The sequence below is a fragment of the Gigantopelta aegis genome, chromosome 9 (assembly GCF_016097555.1).
Source record: "Gigantopelta aegis isolate Gae_Host chromosome 9, Gae_host_genome, whole genome shotgun sequence".
NCBI classification, from domain to species: domain Eukaryota; kingdom Metazoa; phylum Mollusca; class Gastropoda; order Neomphalida; family Peltospiridae; genus Gigantopelta; species Gigantopelta aegis.
In genome coordinates, this window is record NC_054707.1 from 77,476,829 (window position 1) to 77,492,376 (window position 15,548).

The 15,548-nt window shown below is 33.5% G+C and overlaps 1 protein-coding gene across 1 annotated transcript; it reads right to left on the reverse strand.

The window, feature by feature from the left end:
- Positions 1-507: 507 nt before the first annotated feature.
- Positions 508-14,113, reverse strand: LOC121380861 (basic-leucine zipper transcription factor A-like). Its single transcript, XM_041509863.1, has 6 exons — positions 14,072-14,113; positions 11,667-11,812; positions 10,528-10,647; positions 9,489-9,695; positions 6,403-6,551; positions 508-5,127 (listed from the first exon to the last, which is right to left on the reverse strand). Exons 2-6 carry the CDS (start codon positions 11,781-11,783, stop codon positions 5,025-5,027), a joined length of 696 nt encoding a protein of 231 aa, XP_041365797.1. The 5' UTR covers positions 11,784-11,812; positions 14,072-14,113; the 3' UTR covers positions 508-5,024.
- Between the last annotated feature and the right edge of the window lie 1,435 nt (positions 14,114-15,548).

Here is a 15,548-nt window from a genome sequence, read left to right on the forward strand (position 1 = left end):
CCAGGTTGGGGTATGGAAACATGCATATATCCCATAACCACCCACACCAGACCCAACCAAAGGACATGGATGGACAAATGATAATGTGATGCTGGAACCAAAGTGGAGTGAGAAGGATGTACTCCCAGCAGAACTTGTAGACATCCTTGAGACCACTGATCAGGATGACACAGAAACGGATTCTGAAGATGAGGAATACAGCAAAGATGAATCAAACATGGCTAGTGACGATGACACCTATACTGCTTTCCAGTTGACTTGTACCATTAGGTGGATCTAAAGGATCCCCTTGAGATGGTCCATGCACAAACATAATAATTAAATAAAAACAGTTAGGTGTGAGTAATATAAAGGTTAACTGGCCCTATAGACTGGGTACAGCTCTGAGGTGACTTGCTGTATTTGTTATCTTTACTGAAGACGGATATTTCATTTTAATCACACCAACAGAATACTATGTACAATGAAAAGCAACCCTGTACAAATGGTAATGAAAACTACAACAAATAAATTTAAATATTTTATTTTCAGCTTTACAAAAAATGCACCAGTGAACAATTTGTTTTTACATGTATTATGGATAAAAGATGTGCATAGTTCTCACTGAGAATATTTTTTTCATCGTATATCATTGGTAAAAACAATAACCAAAACAAGAGAAAAGATTCACATAATAAACTTTTAAGGTCAACTACTTGACAGATCTCAAATTTTCAAAAATGATATGTGGAGTGGTCATAAAGTGATGGCTTGTTATATAATACACAATTTTATTAAAAGTATAAGCACCAAAAGAAACCATTTTGCAAGTGCTATAAATTGGAATTTTTGCAATTCTTTTGAGATTCAAATGAATAATAAAATAATTTCCAATTCCATTACTTCACTTTGGTATAATGATTAACATATGAGACAGGTCTTCCCTGGACTATAAAAAATAAGTTCTAATTATCACTTGAAAATTAATTTAGTAATTTCTTCAGTATTAAATTAGCATGTTTTAATAAAATAAATAAATCGGTATGTTAAATCTCAGTGATTTCTTCAACATTATCATCATCTCGAAATATTCGTTTTCTATTTTAACATGGTTAAAAATTGATAAAGTATTAATATACTGAAAGAACATGCAATAATAGGATTCAATGAAGATGTCAAAATATTAAAGGTAGTTTCTACACCGACAATCATTTAAGTAATTACATCTTACCTTTTTAACAGGTACATGTATAATGAAAACACAATTCAACATACCCAGTATGAAATAATGGGAAAACATTACGAAGAAAACATTTCACACCAGCTTTTTGTGTGCAGATTTGCTTTTTAATCACATCTTCAATTTGCTTCGATGAAAGAAAGTTGCATATTGTTAATACCAAAATGGTAAAAAAAACAAAAACAAAAAAACATCTTTGTTTATTGATGCTTTATTTGCTCGCAAATATAAAAATATAAATTATTTCATTGGTTTATTAATACTTGTAATCTACCTTTTCTTTTTTCTTTTTTTTTTCCTAATTAGCACTCCTCATTGACGATGATTATATCTTTTATATGTACATGATGTTTATAAACTTTTAACTTCCAGTATTTTAAGGCAACGCTTAATCCCTGACTTTATTGCTGGTCAGAGCAAATAAAAATGGATATTTAAAAAAAAAAAATTGGTGAAAACATTCCTTTAAATAAGTTGGCATATCAGAAAGCAAAACTAACAAGTATGAGGCAAAACTATTCCACACAGACATGAAAACACAACTAATTGTAACATTGCAGTGAGCAGACATTACACTAAGAACACATAAATAACAAAACAAAACAAAAAACTTTAACAACTAATGAAAAAAAGTAGCATGTAAAATGTTAATATATGATATGCACATTTAATGGGGGGGGGGGGGGGGGGGGGGGGTGTGTAAAACCACTGTTACTTTTTAAACATTTTCTAAGAATTCATTAATTCCAGTACGGTATTCTAATACATGGTTCCGGACTTGATTGGTGGAATATTGTTGATAATGATATGTACAATATTTTGCAGGTGTATTACACAGTGGTTTGTCAGAAGTTCATTTTTTATTAAATTCTAAAACCACTAATTTCTAGTTTTTATCAAAACAAAATAAGAACTTTAAAAAAATATATATGTGAAATAAAATATTTAAAATTGAATATCAAATTAAACAAAGACATGAATAATAATAATAATAATAATAAAATAATGGCACTAAACAGTCGGGCCTCATTGAAATAGTCTTTCTCCTAATTATTGTGTGCTATCAATCTGTCATCAGTTATCCCCCTTTTGCTTCCATCATGTAAGGAAAACAAACCCTTCCTAACAACTATTATAATATCCAGAATAGAACATTCATACAACTTAGAAATATTTTACTATTACTATTTTTCATTTAGTTAAACCTACATGTGTAGTTAATAAAAAAAACCTACATGTGTACTGTTAATAAAAAAAACCTAACAGATTAAAGCACAATCAAACTTCCACTGCAAGTTTTGCAGTGTGAAATAAAATTAATGTTTAGAACAAAAAGATTATTCCCTTATTTGATGTTATGTGTGAGTATATTAGCATTACTTTAATACATGTTGACTTTAAAATAAACCAGCCTATTTATTTGACATGATTCTGTAAACGCTTGATATGAATATCAAATACTTTTGCATCAAAGCATGATTAATTTACAAAAAACTAAATTCATTCTTCTTTTTTTTTAACCAAAGGCAAAGAATGTTTTTATTTAATGATGCACTGAACACAATTATAATTCTACGGCCTGGTTTAAGACCACACAAATAATAAGAGTCTGAGAGGAAACCCACTGGTTGGAATGTAGCTCATCGAACGGGATCAATCGTAGGCTGACCACACATCATACTTTACCACTGGACTATATGTCCCACCCCATAGTTAACCAAGTCGGGAGAATCATCAAGTGCAGGAGAGACCCAAAACAGTTGGTAAAATGTATCTGTGATCAACGGCTGGCTTTATTTTAATGTTTGTATAATAAGAGTAAAAGTAAAAAATCCAAGTTTGAAACGGTTTGTTTCAATGTATAAATTTCAATTGGTAAATGTGCTTAAATAAAAGAAAACTTGTGACTTACAAAATAAAATCAGACACTGGATATAATTAAGGCATCAATTGTCAGTATAAGTAACCGGATATTTTCAATACAAAATGAATTGTGCGACTACCATGTTGTTAAATGGTGCTTGGGGTCCATACACAAAAATCTGTGTTTGAGTACAATGGGCACCGACAGTGGTACAACGTCACTTCATGTACTGAACATGACCGATGTGTTGGTGGTAGTGTAATGGTGTGGGAAGGAATTTATGATATCAAACAAAACAACCTCATTTTCATCATTCATGGGAATCTAAATGCTCAGCATTACGAAATCATCACACCAGTTGTCATTCTATTCAAGCAGCAGTATCCAGGCATTGTTTCAACAGGGCATTGCACACCAACATTCAGCCAGACTAACAACGACTGGACTTCTTCAAAGGAACAATACTGAGGCACTAAACTGGCTTGAAAGATCACCTGACTTTTTACTTATTGTACAGGTATGGGATTTGTTGGGTCGTAGGGTGTGAAAGAACTATGTCAGGGTTTCTGCCAGAGGGTAAAATGGGTATGGCACCATACCCAAATTATTATTTTTTTAAGTTAACATTTTGACAAAATTAATTACTTTTATCATTATTGTATGATTGTCTTAACCCTAACCCTAAATGTAACCCATTTTCTTTGTGGGAGAGGACCCCCATACCCCCCGTTGACTGTAGTTGCATTCAATTCCATAGTGCCATACCCAAATATTTCACTGCATGTGCATATTCACAACCTTTAAAATGCTTAAACTCGTTATCACTATTCCAGATATCCACCTTCTGAAAGCATCAGCCAATGTTGTACCACTGTCAACACGCAATGCCCAAGATGCTCAGACACGTTACTGACAATTTCCGTGTATGGACCCCCAAGCAATTAAATCCAGTGTCTGGTTTTATTTGTAAGTCACAAGTTTTCTTTTATTTAAGCACATTTACCAAATTGCTAAACTTTTTTGGCTAAGTATAGGATCTTGATCCTAGTACTAGAGGCCAACAAAAAATATATAAAAACACCCTTGTGACCGATAAGATAACATGTGATCAAATAAAATAGCACCTAATGTACCTATAATAACGAAAAAACAGTAAACAAAAATTTCACAGGTGCAACAATAAACCAAGTTAAACTGATAAAGGTAAAACATAATAGTTGATACCATCAGAAAACAATAATAAATATAGGTATTTTATGCACACACACTATATATATATATATATTTCACAAGGCACTACTTTCAAGACTAGAGAATTACAGGGTTCTAAATGACATATTTGTCTTTTCTTTGTTTGTTATGCGTTAAACATTTCAGATCCATTATACATTAATACAAAATGTAACTTTGTGATTCTCATTATACAGTAGAGAGTAAATGTCCCACTCATTCAATGATGTGGTAAAACAACAGATCACTGTAGCTTGAACTCACAGTATAAGCATAACCAGTCTTCCCCATCTGACGTGTGCATTTGCACTTGTAAACACCATAATTTCATGTCAGAATGGGTTTTTTTTATATCGTCCACCTAAAATAAGGTACCAGCACACCTTTCGTTGGTTGTCTGAACAGAAGCTGGTTTAACCATGGCTGACCTTAGTGTTTGATACATCCCTATGTTATTATTATTATTATTACATATAAGTTGGGATCATTTAAATTACAATATTTTATATTTCGTAAGTTAAATAAACAACCTGCTAATCACTCCTGAAGCTTATAGGGCAATTATTTATCACTCGTCAGAACTCGTGGAACTCAATTTTAACAGCAGGTTGTCAGAACCCTGTTATTCTCCGGTTTATAGTCTTAGAGAAGTTCAAAACAACTTGTGAACTACATGGCAAGTATAAAAAATACAGTGAGATCAAGTGGAATTTAATAGTAGTCCGATATATACATCCGTGGGTCAGTGAGCCCTTCCCACGAAGGTTTGCAGTAGCATCGGACTTTACCAGACGTTGGACTTCGGTCTCCACCTCTGAAAATACAAGAATTCTGTGGAATTAAATGTCTCGCCTACTATATAAAAAAAAATCCCATGACCAAGGACTTGTAGTTTGTGAGAAACTGATCTAACGCAAAACTTTAACCTTAAAGTCGCACGCCCTAGTTTTATCCCGCGAAAATTAATTATAATTTTGGTTAGATCACATTTTTATAAAATAGAGTGAAAAAGAGGGTTTTATATCGATAAATACCATGGGAATCCCCATGACACAATAACTTGAAATAATTTTGAAAGTTAGTATTCTGATGTTGCTCGAAGCACAGAAATGCCTATGTCACGACAAATTTCCCAGAGTGAACACAGACTTGGGGTGCGTTCGTTTCACCTCTCCTGGGCATGTTCCAACTGTTCTGTCCTGGACAGCAAAAGGAATGAGTTTGGAACAGGAAGTTGTTGTTGGTAGTGGTAGTGGTAGTGGTAGTGGTAGTAGTAGTAGGACGAAAATGTAAGGTTTTTTTGTCCTACTCTATTTAAATAAAGGTAACAATATAGCTTGTGCCCCCACCCCAACTCCCTAAGGTTGTATCCCCTTTCCAGATATTGTAAGACTTAGCAAAATTATTGGTTTTAAGGGTTTGTAACGTTTTGTATTGAGATACTTACTTGTCTGAACTTTATTGTTAATGAACATGTTCACGAACTGTGAAGAAAAACCTCACAAATGAACGCAAGCAAACGACAACAAATCGGATTTTGATTGTGTGAACCATGCATGAGAAAACAAACCGAACCAAAATGATAACGGTCACGTGGTATACCAACGTCTGTGATGTTGAAACGGGAAGATCCCCTTTAAAAATAGATTAGACCTTGTCTGCTCAACGTTTTTTTCTCAGACGTGCATGCGTTTTTAAAAAATAAGAAAAATGCATTTTGTGGTATTACAAACACCAGGATTACCAAAAAACACTTCAGGTGAATGGAAATGTATATTCTGAATAATAAAATGTAAGTAAAGTGCAATTTTAGTTGTGAGAAAATGGCTTTAATAGCAAAAAACAACGGAATAATGGTTAACAACTAGGGCGTGTCCCTTTAAACTTTATATTTATAAATGCAACATTTTAAACATTTATGTACAAATTGGAAAGATTAAAAAAGAAAAAAATCCTTAAAAAATCTATAATAGAAATCATATAGCCAAAATCTATCCTGGTGAAAATAACGTTTTACTGATTATGGAATCATGCAATTTGTTGTTTAAATTTAAATAAATAACAATAATAAACTAGCTATTACACTTACACGCAGTTTGAATCACAGAAAGCTATCTTATACTGCTGGTAATCCGGGATGAAGTCGGAATCCATCGTGCTGGCTACAGGATCTGTCTCTGTGAACAGCTGTGTGTAGGAGTAAGTCTCGTCACACAGGTCCATGACCATGTCATTGCACTGAAAACCACAGAAACAACAGTCAAAACTATCCAGGGCCTCAAAGACGCAATCTCACCATCATATTTTATAAAACTGTTTTACGTACAGTTACTGCAATAGCCAAGGTATTTTTTAAATTACACTGTTCCATTAAACAGTTCAAAGGACACCATGTGTTTTTAAATGTTAATGGTGAAGTAATATCTTTATCCATGTCAAAATAGGATATTGATGAATGAAGTGTCACATGCAGAAAACCGAAAATATCTCCATTAAAAACAAGCATTTTGAGTAGTGCTAAAGCAATACATGTACCCTACTGGGCCCAACATAAGTTCAAGGGCTATAACTTTGGTGAAAAATGTCTAAATTGCCATGGAAGTCAAACTTGTTCTGTAACAGTACATTATAAAGCTATGTACAAAATTTCATTGCAATATCTTTAGACAATGCAAAAAAAGGTTTGGAAAACAAATTTTTAATGTCTCCTACGTTCAAGGGCCATAACTCTGCAAAATGGATAAACTGACATGAACATCAAATTTGATCTGTAACACAACGCCATAAAGCTATACACAAAATTTTAAAAATTTATAGTATTACTTGTTCTTTCAACCAGTATTATAACTTTGAATTTATATTAGTATTTTAGGGCAATTCAATAATGAATTAACTTAATAAATGCATCAAAAAGTGATATATAGTATAATTACTTATAATAAATATGCTGCCAACCACTCAAAGAAAACAATCATTCTGTGAGATTATGTCTCATTTATCATAAGACCAGGTGGCATTTTAAAAAACAATGTTAATGCAAAAAACTAATTAAAAAATGATCACTTTTCCATAATATATTTCTAATGTAGTAGTTGCCTTCCTTAGATGACAATATATCTAGACAAAAATGTACAGCCTTACATCTAAAGTTTTGACATAAAAATTTTAGTTTGTGAGAAACCAAGCAAAAACTATCTCATCACGTTTCAATTAAAAAAAAAATCACAATTATAAACACTGTTATTCATTTAAGCTACCTTACAGCATACGTAAAATACATTAAAAAGATGTTTATCAATCCAACCACAGGGGACTATAGGTTGCTTCTCCATCCTGTCTGTCTGTTCGTTTGTCTGTCCCACATATAGTTTCTGGATGATTTTTTTCTTCACAATGCCTCAAGATATAGAGCTGAAATTTTGTTTACAGCTTTATCATGCACAGCTACAAATCAAAATGTACCCTTTTCTTTTACAGAGTTATGGCCCTTGAAATTTCTTTATCCTGACTTTTTGTTTCGCAATACTTCCAAGATATTCAGCTGAAATTGTTTATAGCTTTAACATGAACTGTTAAAGATCAATTTTAACTTTCAAAGTGATTTACCCATTTCTCAGATTTATGGCCTTTAAATTAGGATACGAAAATTTGTTGTCCAGACATTTATTTTTATAGAAATTTTGTGTATAGCTTTATCACATACCGTTACAGATCAAGTCATTTTTCACAAAGTTATGGCCCTTGCACTTAGGAGATACAAAACATTTTGGGCCTGGTAGGGGATATGTATTGCTTTAGCAATACTCTAAGCTTGTTTAAAAAGGGATATTATAATCAAATTTTGTTTTGCTTAAAAAGTGTACACATGCCCCTCACACACTGGTAAAAATGTGTTCATTGGGAACGTAATGTAATAAAACATATTCATGTTTGTGCTTTGTCATACCATTGTTTTACACCCAATAGCCGATGTCCTTTTTAATGCTAGGGTGTTGTTAAACATTAATTCATTCATGCATGGCCTGCTACAGAGATACAGGGTTCAAATACTTTCATTCATCAAAATTCCATGACGTTTTAAAGGGACTGTCCATTAATTTACAGTCACTGTAAGATTTTTCCGACTAACACTAAAAGAGTCTTTTTGGCGACTTGAAATTACATATTAAATCAATAAGTGCCTGTATATATCAATGAGTCTGCAGTAGGTGTGCCAATACCAGTCATTTTTCATTTTACTTCGAAATAAATATTTTTTTATGTCTGAAAGAATTGAAAGGTAAAATCTAGTTTGGGTATTAGGTTGGCAGCAAACACCTTGTTTATATAAAAAATATCTTTAATATGTAATTTTAGTCATCAAAACATCTCTGTATGTTGTAATCATGTTACAAAGGCAGAAAACTCTGAGTAATCCCTTTAAAATAGATTTTCTTTTTTAGGATTTTCATAGATTTTTTTGGGAACATCATCATAATTTAATAATATTTTAATATTTTGTTACTTTTAAAAAGGAATTTTCAAAATTAGTTTCCAAACAACTTTTATTGTCCATAACTTTCTAGGCCTGGAAAATGACATTTTGCTAATTCCACGACTTTCCCGGATTTTCAACACCTGTAGGAACCCTGAGATATATGCTAACACAGGGTTCGACCTTAGCGGTAGCCTGGGCTGTTTTGACTTCCAATTTCTCACTTGGGCTACCAGATGTCTAAACACGGTAGTCTGCCACGCTACTAGAATTTTTGGCACATCCAGCTACTAAACAATGAACAAGATGCTTAAACACCTAAAACAACATGTTTTGATAAAAATAAATGATTTGGTGGTTTTCTCTCTTTTTAAAAATTTTTAATTAAAATTATGGGGATACTAATTTTTACCGAGGGACACCAGATTTCATAACCTGGTAGCCCAAAAATGTTTAAGGTCAAGGCCTGTTAAACAGAATATTTTTCTTACCCTATCGCACACAAATGCTTAGAAGAAAGAAAATTAATAGTAAAATCAGCTGAAATGTTTATTTATAAATAAGATCAATGTTCACAATAACACACACAAAATTTCTATTGCGCTTCTTCCCAGTTTTTCACAACAAAATGTGCATCAGAACCATTTGTTTGAGCAAACAAGAAAGCGACAAATCAACGTAGCAGCTAATTGTTCACTTACAGAGGTGGCACTGTTTTGAACAGCCATGGCAACAGGAAATTGTTGATGTTGTTGTTGTTGCTGCTGTTGTTGCTGCTGCTGCTGTTGGTCTGGCTGTTGTTGATGTTGATGACAAAATGCATTGTTGTTCCAGTTGTCTTGTTGATGCGGGGTAGAATCCATGGAAATGTTCACAGAGTTTTCTGAGAAATGTTCATGATGATTTTCCTGTAAATACAAAATGTAACTGAATAAATTAATGTCTAACAACATCCCAGCATGAGTAGAAATAACACAGTAGCACATTCTAAATGTCTGCCTGTACCTAGAAAAATATTTGACAAAGTTTGGATAAAAACACCCCCCTCAACACCAAACCTATTGACGACTTCTAGAAGACAGCAAACTTCATTGCCACATCCACGTGACTGATGTGATGGCCATAAATAGATTAAACACAGAAGGAGAGGAGTAAAAATTAAGAAATATTTCTATTGAAAATGTTTAATTGTAATTGACCCCCACAATTTCTACTCACCTGAACTGAGTGTTAATTTTTATTCCTGGTGTAATATTAGATACTATTAAATTAAATACTATTCATAAAATGGATATTTTTCACTATTGTAATTTTATCGTAACATATACACACATAAATATTAAGTCTTTATTTCATATATGAGAGCATTAACTGACCATAAGTAGCCAGTGAACAAATTATATGTGACTGCTGTCGTAAGTTAAATATTTAAATATTATAATAACAATATCTTTGTTAATTTGACACACACAAAACATGTAGTACATAGCAGGGAACATTTTGTTTTCAAAGTCTTGATTGGTGATATTTCTAGTCAATTGAAAATTGATTAGCAACTACTGTTTAATGTTTTAAAATTGAGTAGCGATCTCTGAAATTAGCATAGCGAATCGGGACGCAATACTGAACAAATGTTCCCCGCATGGAAATACCAGGAAAGATAATCATATACAGTAGGCCCATCATAGGCTAACAGCTGCATGAAAATAAAAATATATACAAAATGCCAATATCACAAACCTGAATATCATTTATTGGAGTTTGTCCTTCATTATTATGAGTAATTGTGTCATGGTTAAGCAAATCATTCATTCCATTCCCTGAAACAGCAAGACTTGGACACACTCTCTTCGCAGGTACCTGAAATAACAAAATAAACCGGAATGTTACTGAGAGCAAAACATGTTTCTTACCGGGCCCAACAAATGTTCGTATCACATATATTCAAGGGCCATAACTTTGTGAAAAATTGGTAAATCCCCATGAATGTTAAATTTGATCTGTAAGTCTACATGATAAAGCTATTCACACACATTTCAAATTTGGCTAACAAATGTTTGAACTTTTAGCCAAATTGGCTAATTTAAAAAGAAGAAGAAGAAGAAGCTAGAGTGAGCCGAGTATTCCTACTTTTATTTTCACATAAGTGCTGCAAAGCATCGTATAAAATATCTACGCTAAACAGTTCAAACTTGATCCAAATACAAGTATACATTATATGTGACGTCATTCTAATGTTTTCAGTAAACACTATAGTATACAGCAAATCAGAAACTTATTTCACTATTCAAAAGAAAAGCATACATACTACATCACCATTCAAGAGTGGTAACTCACTCCCACCCTGACACCCCCCCAATATTAGTGTTTTTAAGCTCCATCTCCTTCTACGTGACATATCCAATTATTACTATTAATTAGTAAAATTGTATTTACTTAAAGTAAATAAAGTAAAGTAGGGTTAGTGAATTTTAATCGTGGCTAGTAAATTTCTTAAATTACTGATCCCATGGCTAGTGAATTTGATAAAAACTTCTAGAAGCCCTGGTATTGCAAGAACCAATTCTCAGCCACTTACAAATGGTTTAGAATATGAATAGTATGAAAGTACAAGACATCCAACATCCGAACTACCAGCCACGCTAGTGTCGTGGTTAAGCCATCTGACATAAGGCTGGTAGGTACAGAGTTCGCAGCCCGGTACTGGCTCCCACGCAGAGCGAGTTTCAACAACTCAATGGATCTTCTTTCTCATTAATAACTAAAAACTAACCCACTGTCCTGGACAGACAGCCAAGATAGCTGAGGTGTGTGCCCAGGACAGCATGCTTGAACCGTAATTGGATATAAGCACACAAATAAGTTGAAATGAAACAAACCTCCGAACTGATGCTTTGATCTGGTTCTGTCTGCCAGTCCACCTTCCTCTTTGTTCCATAAACCGCAAACACTGGCAACTGGTGGGATAACGCCCACCTAACATCTGAGACAGGCATTACAGCTGCTAATCAAATGCACAGCAGATCTGTAAAAAATAATAATAAGAAGAACCCAATACAGCTCGGTATGGAGTAAGGAGTTTAAACACTAAAACATATTTTGACTATTGGAGCCATTTTTTATCACTGAAATCATACTTTACTTCAATTGTATTGTTTAGATTATCCATTTCCGTACATTCAAAGTGTTTTTGGTCATCCTGGTGTTTTTAATATTACAAAATGCATGTCTCATATTTTTAAAAACGCACGTGCATCAGAGAGGTAACTGTTATGGAGTCAAGGTTTAGTCTATTTTTAGAGTGTATTTCACCATTTCAAAGTCACAGACTCAGGTTTCACTCAACTGTAACTTTATCCAAATGTGTTACAGGTTTGTAGATTAACTAAACATAATGTTAATTTCCGTGGGCTGAAACTAGGATCTGTCCCTTTAAAAGGTATTGTATATAACTATCGCTAACTCTTAACCCTAACCTTAAACTAAAGTCCGAACCAAAATGTTAACAACTACGATAAATTGCTCTCCTACTTTTATTTTTCGTTAGATTTTACCTACATTTTGTCCAGACAGAAATCTTGAAAAAAACATTACAATAACAAAGATTCCACATACTAGATGATAACCATGTCAGCTATACCGACTTCGCTGAGATTGCATAGGGCAAAAAGCATATAATTTTATGTCGGCTGCCATGTTGACTTTTTATGGAATATTCTCCAAGAGGGGTGAAAGGATATGACTTACAGTCGACGACAGTCACTTTTCACACCCTTGTTTTGGGTTCGTACACAATAAATATAGCATATCTTACCGTAATTTCACTTGAAATCCATATTTCGTAAAAGGTACAATTTTTTAATCACAAGATTTTCTTCAAACACATTCAGATGCATTAGTAATGTTCAAACAAAACATTTTCAATAGCAAGTTTGCATTGGAATTTGCCCAGCATTCTTAAAACAGAAACGTCATGTACCCAGTGTATGGTTATTGTAAGGCGATTCAAAGTGACGTCATTGGAATACTGACGTCATTCAAATTCAAAATTAGCTATATTATTACAATGCTTCGCCACATTAAAATAAAAACTGGTCTACTAACCTTCACCCCTGTCAAATTTCTATAACAAGAGGACAACGTTGTTTACAGGTTGGTATTTTGTTATTTTTCATAATTCTGGACAAAATATTAATTTTAAGTTTCAAAAGATGAAAGAAATAAAAAGTACCTTTTGTCAAATGTATCATATCAAAAAATTACTGTTGGATATGTTTTATTTACTGTGTACGAAGCTAAAACAAGGGTGCGAAAAGTGACTGTCGTCGACCTTAATCTAACAACGTCATAACATGTTATGATATAAAAGCAAATGTGCTGACATCATATTAATTTTTCTTTTTATTAGTATTTGTTTGTTTAAAGATACCACTAGAGATCATTGATTAATTATGTCACATACTTTGGAGGCTTTCACCCCTCTTGTAGATTATTCCATAAAAAGCAAAATGGCAGACGGCAGAAAACTGCATGTATTTTGCCCACTTTCCAGACAGTTCGTCCTCTGGACGTTTCATCCACTATAAATTTGTTTGTATTAGTTATTTACTGTATGTTACGTCCACGGACTAAATAAGCTTTGCCATGCCTATATCTCTGACATCACCAGTGGCTTTGCCCGTGGCAGAAGGGGGTTACCAAGTATCATTTATTAGTATGATGGGGACAATTTGATAAACATAGTCTATTATAGTTATAATATTGTAATTATAATACAAATATTAGAACGACAAGAAACACGTTTAATATACAGCCACTAATATTTTATGCAGAAAAATATATTTGATATGATATTACAGTCGTCAAAAAGTCTCTGTTAGTCGATAACAAAACATCTTAAAAATTGCAGCAAACTCAGGAATGTCCCTTTAAAGGCAAGAGAGTAATTTATCGTAGTTGTTAACAATTTGGTTCGACTTTAATTCTAACATTTTTTTTTTTTTTTTTATTGTTAGGGGGGCAAATAAGGAACTCTTGCCTGCCTCTACACTGTTACTGTAACTATCTCAATATTTTAAACTGACGAAACTGCTGCTTTAAAAACCAAAACAAATTTGAAAAAAAAAAAATCTGAAACCTTAATGTTAAGCCAATAATGGATCTAAAAATCTAAGGTCAGGCTCTAAAATGATATAACTAACTAATTGTATTACTAATAAAGAATTGTACGGCTCAATCAAATCAATGAAAACAAAGATAACAAGCAGGTAACATATGCACGCACCAAAGCCGATCAACTTCAAAGACGTCTTTTATTTACCGCCTTTCCTGTGTATAAAATGCAGATATTCTTGATTCGGACAAACGTTAAAAAATAAAATGCGGATTGCGGAATACTATATTATGAAATTTGTGTTACGTATAACTCAATCTGATTAAAACTATCTCAAATGACATGTAATAGTGGTGCTAATTTTAATTAGATTGACGTATAACTAATAATATAACTGAATAGTTATGTCAACGTATGTGTGTGTTATACCAGTATTTATTTATTTTGTTATTGTATTTTTAAATGTATTTATTTATATTTTTATTTTTTATTTTTTGTATTATTATTGTTTCATTTTTAATGTTGTTGGGGTTTTTTTTCCATTTGTTTTCATTTCATTAAAAAAAAATCTGTCTTTTTTATTAATATTTTTATTTTATTTTTATTTTCTTTCACGCATAAGTAAGTGAATCAAGGGCCTCCACGAGTCCAAAATATTGGACTCGAGTACTCAAGGGTCAAACTCGACCTGGACCCGAGTACCCGACACTTACACTAGATGATGAGATTATGGAATAAAGTAAAATAGCATTATGCATCTTAATTCCAGCGCTGAACATGGATGCCAAATCATGCCATTGTATTGCATTTAGAAACCGGTTGATATGTTCAGTGTTGTAAAAGAAAGAAAGAAATGTTTTATTTAACGACGCACTCTACACATTTTATTTACGGTTATATGGCGTCAGACATATGGTTAAGGACCACACAGATTTTGAGAGAAAACCCGCTGTCGCCACTTCATGGACTACTCTTTCCGATTAGCAGCAAGGGATCTTTTATTTGCGCTTCCCACAGGCAGGATAGCACAAACCATGGCCTTTGTTGAACCAGTTATGGATCACTGGTCGGTGCAAGTGGTTTACACCTACCCACTGAGCCTCGCGGAGCACTCACTCAGGGTTTGGAGTCGGTATCTGGATGAAAAATCCCATGCCTCGACTGGGATCCGAACCCAATACCTACCAGCATGTTGACCGCAGGCCTAACCACGACGCCACCGAGGCCGGTCAATGTTGTGAAGGCTGGCCAGCTTAAAAAGAGAAGCTAGCGTATGATCATATAATTATTGTGTAACTTATATCGTTGATTATCTACTGCTAAAATTAGTGTCTTACATTGTCCATTGTCCACTGTATTATAGTTGATCATTGTATTCCACCTTGTACGGGCTCTCGAGTCCTGTGAATGGACTCGAGTCTTGCTAGACGCGACCCGTGCCCGGGTACTCGAGTACTCGTGGAAACCCTAGGTGAATCCGGTAGTTTTGTCCATTTCCGTGAGAGTAGGCCCTACTCGAACCTTAAAACCCTCCAAAACAAGAAAAAACATTAACGCAGTTTTAATGTATCTCTGCACAAGACAGAGTTCAAATAGATATGAAGTCTACAATAGAATGTTTGAAGGCCTTCAGTACTTGAATGTTATA